The sequence below is a fragment of the Poeciliopsis prolifica genome, unplaced genomic scaffold (assembly GCF_027474105.1).
Source record: "Poeciliopsis prolifica strain line A6 unplaced genomic scaffold, Auburn_PproV2 SCAFFOLD027, whole genome shotgun sequence".
NCBI lineage: Eukaryota > Metazoa > Chordata > Actinopteri > Cyprinodontiformes > Poeciliidae > Poeciliopsis > Poeciliopsis prolifica.
In genome coordinates, this window is record NW_026562402.1 from 2,164,157 (window position 1) to 2,177,168 (window position 13,012).

The 13,012-nt window shown below is 38.0% G+C and overlaps 1 protein-coding gene and 1 long non-coding RNA gene across 2 annotated transcripts; one reads left to right on the forward strand and one right to left on the reverse strand.

Annotated features, from left to right (window-relative positions):
* The first annotated feature begins 2,058 nt into the window (after positions 1 to 2,058).
* On the forward strand, positions 2,059 to 4,332 carry LOC129371610 (uncharacterized). Its single transcript, XR_008607170.1, has 3 exons — positions 2,059 to 3,022; positions 3,124 to 3,281; positions 3,747 to 4,332. It is a non-coding gene; the product is annotated as an uncharacterized LOC129371610 (long non-coding RNA).
* A 1,482-nt stretch (positions 4,333 to 5,814) lies between these two features.
* On the reverse strand, positions 5,815 to 12,635 carry LOC129371745 (transmembrane protein 106C-like). Its single transcript, XM_055048525.1, has 7 exons — positions 11,929 to 12,635; positions 11,735 to 11,798; positions 10,549 to 10,708; positions 9,541 to 9,681; positions 7,747 to 7,796; positions 7,608 to 7,661; positions 5,815 to 6,654 (listed from the first exon to the last, which is right to left on the reverse strand). Exons 1-7 carry the CDS (start codon positions 12,140 to 12,142, stop codon positions 6,546 to 6,548), a joined length of 792 nt encoding a protein of 263 aa, XP_054904500.1. The 5' UTR covers positions 12,143 to 12,635; the 3' UTR covers positions 5,815 to 6,545.
* Positions 12,636 to 13,012: the final 377 nt, after the last annotated feature.

Below are 13,012 nucleotides of genomic sequence, written 5' to 3' on the forward strand. Positions count from 1 at the left end.
CTAACATGACATGAGCATGGGCTAACCATACATGGGTTGGACCTGGGCAGGAAAATGTAGCCCCTAGTACTTTTTTTCATGGTCTAAATGGGACAAAATTGTAGAACATTTTAATCGACAATGTGGTTACCCTGTCACTTTCAAACTTTTCACTGTATGTCAAAGCAAAAGCCAGTTCAGTATTGCTCTTGCTACACTTTGAACCCCTAACTTTTTTTTCATTTTATTATTGCAGTCTGAATGTCTTAAAACATTTTTTTGAAATAATCTGTTTGAAATATATACGTAAACTCATATTCTGGTGCTTACTCAAAATTAAGCACAGAGTGGTCATGGTTGAGCTTTAGTCCTTGTTTTATTTTTAATAATAATAACTTTTTATTTTATTTTTATTATTATTTTTTATCAATTGGATGTTTAGACATCCATAGAGTTTACTGCAGCCTGTTCGCAGCAAGATTTAAATTTTTTTTGGACAAATAGTTCAGATCAGACCATTGTGAAAAATATCACAAAATGTTTAGAAAATAAACAAAACTCATTAGCAAGTGAGAGACAAGAGTAAAATTTTGAGCATCTGTTTTTTCATATATTTGCAACATTTTCCAAGTCATCAGTATAAATAAAAATAAAAAATAAAAAAACGTAACATTTCTGTTAATGATTCATTTGGTTCCAATTACCTTTTTGTTCATTGTTTGCTCTGAGGCACCGTTGCCAATAAAGGTTGGTGAATTGAAGTACCGGTAGGCACTTTACACATCCACTGAAGAAAATAGTTCCAAAACATATTTGAATAAGGAGGACAACGAAATGTATTTATTTACATTGAGAACTTTTGCTACATCGGTTTTACATTTGTTAAACCGATGTAGCACTCTCAAAATTAATCTTGTGTTTCTTGGAAAACGTAAAATGACCCGCGGATGGATATGCGGTTTCAAAATCAAGCCTGTTCTCTTCATCAGTCCGTTGGCGCGGAGTCTGCCTGTTGGCTGATCTACGAAAAAATCTGTAAGTACATTTCTTCTGTTTTACCTAGTACCAAATTTTAGGGAGAGATTTTAAATCGCTTGTTAAAAAAAATGTTGCTCGTAACAAATCGGACGACAGTATCCCAAAAGAGACTTAATTGTTATTGTTATTTTTGCTTTTCTTTAGGGTGATACTTTTTCTGATATTGCTAACACACACAGCTACACACAATAAGCAGATTTTAGTGCAGACCGATTTCAAACGCAGCGTTGTGGGCCAAACCATTTTCAAATACCGCCGCCATTCTATTTGTTGAGCTGCCATTGGTTCATTTGAGCGCCAACGAGGCAGAATGAAATCGGTTCACTGAAGAATCTATGTTGCTAGCAGAGGTTGTTACAAAGTGTCTGGACACAATAAAACCATTTGTATGATTTAAAAAGAGTAACTATTGTGCTTTCATTCTATGTACTTGGGCTTTTAATAATCTTTCTCACAGTCACATCAGCATGCATGGGTGGGTCTCATGTATGGATTCAGGCTGGTTTGGCTGGGACCCATGCAAGATTATTATTGTCGTTTTTTTCAATAAAACTGCATTGAATCGTTTAGCTTTGGGCTATATAGGTAATGATAAGAGGGCATGGGTTTTATCTGGGCCAACTGCGTGAGGCTCAAAAGGTTAACCGAAATGGGACTCATATTGTTGGCTCAATTGGGTTAAATGTATGGGCCCAATTCAGCATTAACGTGGGCTAACCGGGCATGGGACAGAAATGGGAACACTATATGGGGCCCATGTGGTTTCAGTATATTGGGCCTAAAAGGTTTTTTGTAAATAGGATGAAGGCATTGTAGTTCATATTTTTAAATTCTTTTTTTAATTGTTGTGTGACACTTTAAAGCGTTTTGTTATGTCATAGTTTATTTCAATCTGCCGCTATTGTGTTGGTCTAGAGTAGTCATCAGTGTCAGGGTTCCTGTGTGTGTATGTGAGTGTCGCATCTTATTTCAGCGAGGAGCCCGTGGAGCTTGGCACAGGTGGAGGAGCAGCAGAATCTTCAGTCTACTACGCTAGATTGACTGAAGATTCTACTGGTGTATGCTAGATGGTTGCATACACCGGTAGTCACTCTGGCCTCTCCTGTTGTGAACAGTTTTCTGAGAACGTTTCTGTGTCTACTAGAAGTCACCTGGTCTCTGTGTTTGTTCGATCCTAGGGGTTTTGTCGCCTCATTCGAGAACTCACCAGTGAATACCCGCCTGCTCGCTCCGCCGATTCCACTGCCTCCACTCCACCCTTCGAGCTTCCAGCTCTCTTCCATTCCCACCTCGCATTTACCTTCGGAACCGCTGCACACCCTCTCTCAGGAACCTGGCATCTCACACCCACGCCTCGAAAGACCCGCACCGAAGTAAGCCTGTTCCTGTTTCCCCTCCGATCACTCATTCTAAGCCCGTCATAACTAAGTTCTCGTTTCAGGCCAACCTGGTCGAGTGGTCCTCACCCTTCCGCTGATGTCCGGGAAATAGATTTTATTTTGTCCTGTTGTAAATAAATCACTCACTCATCCCTATCCAACGTGTGGTTACTGCATGTGGGTCCGTAAATTGAAACCCATCATGTCAATCAGTGGCCAAGCCTGAAACAAATATTGAAAGATGAAGAAATTCTTTTTGATATTTTTGCAATATTTAGCTAGCAGTTATGTGAAATGTACTTATATTTAATTGTAGCTCTAATTTTTTTATATGTACAATGTTTTAGGCTTTATTAGTTACATTTATAGTGATTTTCTAAACTTCTCTTAAGAGTAATACTACTGTCTTAGTCCTGTCACGTTAACAAAGAAATTAGGATAATTGCAAAACTGTTCAGTGTTTACAATATAAGGCTTCAGTAGTTAATCTATACAAAGGCTGTTTTGCCTTAATTTTTTTATTTTTTTGAAAAGTCTAAATGTTATATTGCACTAATAAAATATATATTTTTGCAGGCTTCAAGAGGATCAGCGTGTGAAGATCACTTTATAATGATTTGAAAAAGGTAGATTAATATGTTAGTGAAATTAAGCACATAAGAGTGATATAATAACAAACTGATGAACAAAAACAAAATGTTGTCCTGTTATTGTCATTGTACTTAAGGTTGCCATGGCTACAGAAATTGGAGGAGCATCCTTAGATGACACAATACAACCAGCTGTGCGATTCCTCATGTCCCATGAACTGGAAGTCCAGTTCAACCTTTTTGGCCAACATTGGAAACAAGCTCTTGGACCTGCGTCTCTTTGATGTTTTGTATGGTAAATATCAGTTTTTTATTGTCAGAGTAACTTTTTTTTTTTCACTTTTCTTTCTTAAACATATGTTAATTTATTTTGGTTGTTTTATGCTTTTGTTTGTTATTTTTAGTAATGTTTTTAGGTTAAAAATTGAGTCTTCAATTTTTGGTTTTATTTGAACAGTATTCTTTCACTGTTGTTAAGAACTTAAAAATTTGAAGGTAATATTGTTTGCATTTCAAACAATATTAAAATAACCACAAAACCACGATAGAACCTAGTAGTTGATTTATATAGATGGATATATTTTAAATTTACAGTAAGAATATAGTTTCTGTACATAATGATGACTCAAGAGTCCTTTTGATTATGGCATATCTCTGCAAGCATTTTTGCCCCATGAAGGGGGAGATGCAAATCTCATGAATGTTACATTGTGCTAAAATGAAACACTAATACAATTTCTACCTTTGCTTGTTATTTCAGGGGACTTAAAAGAAATTATCCATCTACAGAATCACACAAGCATACAGCAAAGACTCTCGAAGTGGTTTACTGGAGCCCGAGTGGAAGTGGAAATAGACTAGAGAGACTGCCAGTTCAAACTCAGGTTGGGGAGGTCTTTCAAGATGGACAGTTTCAGTAAAGTATGAGAGATTTCAAATTTAAGCATGCATATGGCATGTAGGTTATTTTTAAAAATGTTTAACAAAAATGTATTGTGAAAGATCTATATAGGTGTGTATATTCACATTGTGTGTATCAATGTGAATATACGTGTATAAAGTTATATAGATAGTATTTTAGATGTATACATTTATAGACCTGTAGGAAAATATGTAGGTGTCTTTATTTGTGTGCATCTATAGATATATATTTATAGATCTGTTTATAAGTTTGTTATAGTAAACTAGCTTCTGTTATTTTCAAATATGTCGTGAATAATTGCAGATTTCTTTTTGTGGCACCATTCCCTGAGTATTAATGAAGTTCTAATAATTGCTGTAGTGAGGTAAAAAATAACTCCTGACAATATTTTAAATTACTAAATAAAAGCCTTGAGCAAAATAAATTTTTCATCTCTTTTTTTTTTTTTTTTTTATTTGAACACGTTTTAAGCTAGACTTTGGATTGTTGATCAAGATTGCATATCTATGAATGTAATTCACATCCAGGTTAGATGGGAATTGTTCCTACATGATTAAGGCATCTGGGACCCACTGAAAGCCCAGTTAGCACCCATTGAAATCAACCTGGGCAAACCCATGTGGGGCCACCATGGAAACCGTGGACAAACCCACTTGGTACCCATATTCTAGCCCAGTTCAGACCCAATTGGGACCCAGGTAAATATTCCTGACAGCACCCTAGTGGGCCACAGATGAGCCTCATGTAAGTTAACCACATGGGCCCCACTGAAAACCCAGTCAGCACCCATAAAAATCTACTTGGGCAAACCCATGTGGGGCCACCATGGAAACCGTGGACAAACCCACTTGTTACCCATATTCTAGCCCAGTTCAGACCCAATTGGGACCCACGTAAATATTCTTGACAGCACCCTAGTGGGCCACAGATGGGCCTCATGTGAGTTAACCACATGGGCCCCACTGAAAACCCAGTTAGCACCCATAAAAATTTACTTGGGCAAACCCATGTGGGGCCACCATGGAAACCGTGGACAAACCCACTTGGTACCCATATTCTAGCCCAGTTCAGACCCAATTGGGACCCACGTAAATATTCTTGACAGCACCCTAGTGGGCCACAGATGGGCCTCATGTGAGTTAACCATGTGGGACCCACTGAAAACCCAGTTAGCACCCATTAAAATCTACTTGGGCAAACCCATGTGGGGCCACCATGGAAACCGTGGACAAACCCTTTTGGGACCCATATTGCCTGCCCACTTATATCCCATATGGGGCCCACCTAGGTGTGCTGGCTGGAAGTTTCAGACTTAATGACTTTTGACTAGACTTGACTTTTATACCAATCACACAAGATTTCACTTGCAATTGAATATTTTGAATTGATATCTTGCACCTAATGGAGTTTCCGTGGAACCGGGCCTGGCCCACAACAATGCAATTATGCCAAGTGTGTGATCAGTAAAAGTTTGAATACAGCAACTGTAATAGCGGTATTTCCTGTAACTTTAAATAGGCCGTTTCAGTAAAAAGTTTTTAGTCAATCTGTTTCCAGCGCTGCGTGCAGACATGTTCGCTGGTCTCACACTCAGACAATCTCAGGATCTCTTAAAGGGGCAGCGCTCCTCCCTGCTGCTCCTAGCTTGCTTGGTGCAATTTATCTGTGGATTTTATTTTCAGCTTTAAGTTTATCAAGTGTTGTGGGTAGAGTAACATTTTTAATACTTCTATTAAGAAATAAGTCATTTATCATGTAATCTGTGTTAAACAGATTCTTAAGAGGGCTTAAGATCTAGGGAGCATCCTGACCAGATTTCCAATATTTTTACTTTACCACCTCAGGTGCTGCTCCAGCATGCAAGAAAAAAAATTCAACTCTATATCAAAAAAAAATTCAAGAAGACGATTATTTATCTCATTTATTCACAATCCCCTTAAATCTTTTTACATTGTAACCCAAAGTGGATATTATGTCCCTTAATAAATTTCCCAGAATTCAGAAAAAGACAAATGCACCTTTAAAAAAAAAGGTCTAATACTTTTACATTTGGTGTGAAAATCATCTCTTTGAGTCAATAAAACTGGTGTGCAGTTTTACTTACTTACTGAGATCAAAGTGATGATTAAAAAAGAAAAAAAAATCCAGTAAGCATTTCAATACCTTTTAAACACATTTAAATGCAAGCAAGAACAACAGCAAAAAATTCAATAACAGAATTACTGCATGGTACCAGAAGCAGAAACAACAATTACCCCCTTTTTTTTTTTTTTTTGCATTTCCTTCCTGAAAAGAGAAGTCGATTCAGTTAGAACGATGTGAAGTGGAAGAAGTTCACATCAGCAGAAACAGTTCAAGTTTTTGTCTGAGAACGTCGACCATTTTCCCCACAACATAAAGAGCTTTGTGTGACTTTTAATAGAGAATGATGCCTGGTAGTGAATCAGCGACTTATTCACTTGGTTGTCAGCAGCATGTGAGCCACCGTGTCTGTGGACAAACAAATCCGCTTCCTGCACTTATTTATGTGCTCAGCAACCAAACCACTTCGTTTGAAGGTTGTTTACTTTTTTTGTAGCAGATTTCTAATAAAAAAATCTATTTTGTTGCTTCTTTCCTGAAGGGGGCGTGGTTGTGCTACTGGTGAGTCCGGGGGTGGGTGGTGTTGGAGCCACAGTCTATGTAGCGGTAGTCCTCCAGGCTGTTCTGGGACGTTCGCACCATGTACGACGTTTTCACCGAGGTTCTGAAAACAGAGGCAAGCTTTTCAATGACGCCGTCAAGAGCAGGATGTGGTCACAACATATTTCAACACAGGTCTCCATGCTTACTGTAACACGCAACAAGATGCAGCTGCAGAATCATCACAGAGGTTTAAAAAGAAACATTTAAATATGACACCCACTGCTGACTAAAACAGCAGGGAGCGATTAAGACTTTTTAAAATTAGATCTGTTTAAAAAGAAAAATACATTCCTGAAACTTAACTTACATGACTTTATCTTATTGTACTTGCAATACTTTTTGTATATTGCAAAAATATACAAAAATATTGGTACATCGCTAATATTGACAGCTTCTGACTGAGTTCGCTTAAACTGCTACAGAAGAAATTTCCCCGGAAAACTTAAGTCTGGTGTTTGGGATGCCGGGGCCGTCATCCAGCAGTCCACCATGTTTTAGAGTTAAAAAGCATCTGAAGTTGAAAGGAAATTTGAAAATAGTGAAGGGTTTGAATGATTTTACCATGTATTTTAATTAAATTGTAATTTGAATCACAAATTTAAGTACTTCATTGAGATCTCTGAAATATCCTAAATATTGTATATTTATTAGCTGACCTGGTTCTACTCAGTATTTGTGTGTAAATCTTACTGACAAACAGCCATGAAACATCAGGATTAGTAGAAAAATAAGACTGAGTGACACAACAGTTAACTGATCGTTAACATTATCATTATTATCAGTGTTAATAATGATACAGCTGAAGAAAAGTAACGCACCACGGCAAATGAAAGGACAAAAATAATCCTATGACAGAATTCACTTTAATATCCAAATGAAACTAACATTTATTAAACACCAACCCAGTGTCTAGCGTCATTTTTAAAGCTGATTTTACTAAAAAAATAATAAAATTAACTAATAAATACACATCAATGCATTTCTAGTGCTCTTACCACAAAAACTACAACTTACTGCATAAATATGACGATGTTGTGAACCTTGATTCTGGGCATTGTGCAGAAGGCACTGCAAGACATAAAAGAGAGAAAAATGTCACATTTCAGTCATTTGTCAGTACAAGCTGTTTAAACACAGTTTGGGCGCCACTTACTAGACATAAGGTGCATTGCTGCCGATCTCCACACTGACCGTGTAGTTCACCTGTGAACAAGGTGAGGCATCAAAAAAAAACACACGCACACACACACACACAATCTGATTCCAGCCTCTTAAACCTTTGACCTCTTTTGAGGGTTTTGCTCAAAAATGACATGCCCTAAATTTACTTAATATAACAATTATGTTTACTTGAATTGCTCTGGTATCAAAGTAAATGTATGACTAGTGAAAATATCATAAGTCGAAAAAATAAAATAAGACTTATTTGCACAGCTGTAAAAAAAACCAAAAAAAAAACAATCATTTCTGCATAGAAAGTGCACTTTATGATCTGAAGTCTGTCATAATAAGAAACTAAATCAATTAATTGCATGATGAGTTAAAATGAGATCGATCATTTCCATGTGAACAAAAATCATGACTGATGTAGTTAGTTTGCACTACTCGACACTTTTGCCTCTTTTCCCTGTCAAAGTTGAATTAATCGTAGTTTTAGTTATTTTATTTTGGATATTTCAAATATTTTCAGTTCCAGTGTTAAATGTTAATGTGAAGTACCCGTGCCAAAATCCATGCAAAAAAAAAAAAAAACTCAGAAGCAGACAATTGTTTTGGTTGATAAAAATTTTGATGAATGTTTAAATGACCTATCTGCACATTTTGACACCATGGGTGCAATTTGAAGCTTAAAGTTTGTTTCTCTCCACTCGTATCTCACCAAAGACAGTCGTTCCATTTAATAAGCTGTTAAAATTCAGCATCTCTAAAAGAACACATTTAGGACTGTTTGAGATTCAGTTTTGAGATGTGTTTTACGTTTGTCTCGTTTTCAAAAATGTGATTAACATCAAGTAGCAAAAAAAAAAAAATCTGAAAACATGAGGACTGTGTAATCTTTCAGCCACATCTGTACATAAGTTTTCAAGCTTTAACCTCCTGAAAAGGAAAACAGTGAGGCAATGTTTGGGCGACTTTGTGCAAGTCGTGGCGAGCCACTGAAACTTACATAACAACATTTCTCCCAGGCTTACAGTAAGGGGCTGACATCCAGCTCTACTTTATTTTTGTTTACATATAGTCACCAAAAGATGCAACTGATTTCTAACCTCTAGAGCAAGAACTTTGAAGTGGAGACCTTTTTCTCTTGCACACATGTCACAATACCGTTTCTAATAATTGTGCAGAAACATGAACTGATAAAAATCAAGAAAGGCAAACCAACTTCCTGTTTTAGCAACTGACAAATGAGACTCAAGAAGAAAATAGAAAATGCTGAGTATTTTTTGGAATAGTTTGTCTTCGGCTGATGATTTAGTGCTTAATACAGAGAGACTGTGTGTGTGTGTGTGTGTGTGTGTGTGTGTGTGTGTGTGTGTGTGTGTGTGTGTGTGTGTGTGTGTGTGGGTGTGTGTGTGTGTGTGTGTGTGTGTGTGTGTGTGTGTTTATGCTAATATAGGAACATGAAGGATAGATAGGCGAACAGTGTGACTCACTGCTGATGTAAGGAGTTTGTGTTCTTTGTTCAGTTACATAAATCCTGACCAGTCGGATCATTTGGCAGCCAGACCTGCAGCGTATTCTGATAAAGCCTTTTGTTTTCATCCTACACACATCGGTGTGGTGGGTACCGACTTCTGTTATGATTGGGCTGAACCGAACGCATATAAATCTGTTTTATTCAGGCAAATTTTTTTGTGAATCAGTGTTAAGTTGAATTAAGCAAAGCATTTGATCATTTCAAGCCAAGAATGTGCTTGTGTGAGAGAAGGGCGCTTGTTTTCCACACCTGGCTGTGGCTGAGCGGCTGGATGGTGGTGGGGTTGTCCAGCTGCCGAGTCCCCACCACCGTCTTCATGTAGAGGACCTGGCAGCTCACGCTCTGCACCAGCACGGTGAAGAAGTTTGGGTTGCTGAAGTTCAGCGTGCACTGGAAAGGAAAAACAATCCGCACGGTTTGAAAGGCCGGCTGGAAAAATACACTACAATAATATCAGGAGACAGACTTTTATCCAATCTGTAATTGGATCATATTAAACCACGACTAACTTAAGTGTGGAAGGACTTACTGGAGGAAAATAGTTCAGTTCTGGAATACTAGATATGTTTCCTCTTGATAGAAAGAAAAATAGAAAAATCTAACTTTCAAACAGAGTGCACCACACCGTTCTCTAGGAGTAGGCTTCTTTTCTCAGTGATCCTAGAAAAGCATTACATATATTACCTAAACTGTTCTAATAATTTTGCTTTAATATTTTTGTTGTGTGATACTTTTTTTCAAATTACAGGATTTCTGAAATCTGCCAAAAGCATAAAAAGACAGACTGACTGATTAAAATAATGTTTCATACCATAGTTTTAATCGGTCCATAGGAATTCCCTTCCTATTTTGAACTTCTTAAATTAAATTTTAATGTGTCTAAGACAGAACCAGCAGGTCAAAGTTTATGAAAATATCTACCATATAATTCTGATTGTTGCAGATCTTGACAGGAACATTTTTCTTTTTTTTTTTTTTTCTTTAGATAAACAAAAAGTCGCAAATACATCCTCAGATCAGAACATGTTGCAATCATAATGACAACAGACTTTTTTTCATCACATTATCAACAGATGGGGAACATAACTATAACAGCAAAGGACAACACCTATTGGTCAAAGCTGCCAACTACTTTGCCTTTGCTTATTGCAAAATGTGGTGATTAAACTATTTAGAGATTGAGAAGCCTAAATTATAGTAACTTTTCAGGATATACATGTCCGGGTGATATTACTGTAGAGATGAGAAGAAACCTACCGTCATGTTCATCAGGACTTTGTTGTTGGTGTGATCAAAGTGTACAGTCACAGAGCGGATCCCGGCGTCCACCACCACCACCGAGCGCGGGAAGAGGAAGAAGGCGACCAGCATGGAGGCCAGGAGGCAGACCACCACCGACAGGACGACGTACAGCTTCCTACACAGACACACACACACACCACACACACACACACACACACACACACACACACACACACACCACACACACACAAACACACACACACACACACAAACAACCTGCTTTCAAATCCCACAAATATGGATGTCTCTGATAATAAACTGAATTTGCATTGTTCTCAATCAACATTACATGTATTGCAGGTACAATTATTGTTTTTAAAAAGATGGGGGTTTTTTGCTTTCATCACTAACAATTATTTAAACAACGTAAACAAATGTAATTTCATAATATGTTTTGCCTTTTAACGTCATAATCCGCTGAATTACGCTTCCATTTGTTTGTTGTGTTTTTTGTTTTTTGGGGGGGGCATATCTCATTTTGTGTAAGTAGTAGAACCAGGCATCAGAATCAAGTCCCAGACATTCTACAAATTATTCAGTTGCTTTTTACAAATTATTTCATATAAATTTATTGTAACAGAATAAATTTCAAAGTGTTGGAAAAACTTATATTTTTAATGAAAATTTGTGAAGAAAAAAAATCCCCTGTCCACAAGCATCCTCATCCAAACACATCCATTTCAATTTACATTACATGGTACATGTTCACATTATTTGTTATCATTATTTATTAACTGAAGATATATCATAATACAATATATAATATACAATAAAATACAATGACTTCAATCTTATTGTATTAGTAAGTTAACTTCGTTGGCTGTAGGGATTTTTAATGTCCAGCAGGTGTCAGTATTCAGTGACACAGTATTGATACAGTATCAATACAGTTTTGCTATGAGTCCAAACGCTTCATTTACCGTCATTAGTAATCAGGCTATTTTTGTCTTATTCTTGAAAAAGAAAATAACAACATTGAGCAAAACCTTTTATAATCATAGCGAGGAGGAATACTGGATACTAGTGAGTAATCCGAGCAGTGTTTTCTTGCTTATGCATCTCTCTTCAGTGTAAATAATGTTTAAGGAGTTAAATTCAAATGAAATCCAGTAAATAGAGGTTTAAAGTGGTGGTTACTCACGTCCTCTGTGGCTGCAGTCTCTGGTCGCTGTAGGGGATCAGCGCCACCAGCTCGTTCACTTGTTCTATTAAGATTTGTTTTTAAAAGAAAGAAGTTAAACTACATGGCGAGAAAACTCTGGAGGGCAATAACAGCTAAGCATGTCAAATAAAATAAAACCCCGTCTAACATGGCATATCTGGTCTCCTGCTCACCTGAAGGGATTCTCCCGGTGCCCTGGCATGTCGGGCAGGTTATGCTGTCCCTGCCGGTGAACTCCACGTACGGAAACTGAGCGATATCCTCTCGCCTGTCAAGCCCGTCCAGAGAGTCGTTATCGGGCTCTCTGTGTCCTGCTGGCCGGCCCTCTGGCTCTGTCTCCCGGAGGAGCGGCAGGCTGCTGCCGCTCCGAGACCAGCGCGTCCCCATGACCGAGGAGGGAGCGGTGCAGAGGAGAGCTGTCTTTCAGACTACAGACCGCTGACAGGCAGAGCAAAATGAGCCATTCTGTCCCCGAAAGTGAGGAAGGTAGAGCTGTCGGTATTCAGAGGAACCTCGTTTATTCACAGCTTCAGCTATTTCGAAAGTAATGGTGCCCCGTAACTTTTCAAAGTTAGTAAAACAAGTTTAGTTCAATAAACGATAAGATTTCAGTTGAAAGCGACCTTCACACAGCCATAGCTCCTGTGCGCGGATCCTCATCCTGCTACATTTGGAACTTTTGTTTGCGACACTGCCTTGTTGCATTCAGGTTCCTGACGTACTGTGGTATTTTCTACGAACAACGTGGTGCAGTGAGGCGTTTAGGGAACTTATGTGAAGAGCTGCCTTACGCGTTTTATTTGCTATAAAAAAAGTTATAACTAGTTCAATGTCAACTGATTTTCATTCAGAAGTTCACCTTATATATATAATTAGGTTTTTTGTATTCTGAGACGTCCTTAATTACTGATATATATGTAGACTACATGCAACAATAGTATTGAGCACTGCAAGGCGACATTTTATTGGGGCCTGCCTAGCAATGCATAAGGAGAGCAGTTACTGACTTGCTTCGCAAGTCAGTAACTGCTCTCCTTATGCATTGCATGGCAGGCACCTATTAATCTTCACCCAATAGAACGCCTCTTTATTTTTTTTCCGTGACCGTTAATGCGGCTCATACCGCTGCGTGCCCACCAACAAATGTGGTATCAAAACGTGCGGCTCGATGGCGGCATGTGTGCTATTACTTGTGGTGGGATTCTGAGTTACCATGGCGATGTAAAAAGCCAAAAAAGACCCCCAAAAGCCCCATAG

What these genes read in the sequence shown, in the direction of transcription:
- LOC129371745 (XM_055048525.1), bottom strand. Translation starts at nt 12,142, where the DNA reads ATGGGGACGCGCTGGTCTCGGAGCGGCAGCAGCCTGCCGCTCCTCCGG. An exon ending in AGACTGCAGCCACAGAGGAC is followed by an intron (nt 10,709 to 11,734) that starts GTGAGTAACCAC and finishes GTGTCTGTGTAG; the next exon opens with GAAGCTGTACGTCGTCCTGT. An exon ending in AAGTCCTGATGAACATGACG is followed by an intron (nt 9,682 to 10,548) that starts GTAGGTTTCTTC and finishes TTTCCTTTCCAG; the next exon opens with TGCACGCTGAACTTCAGCAA.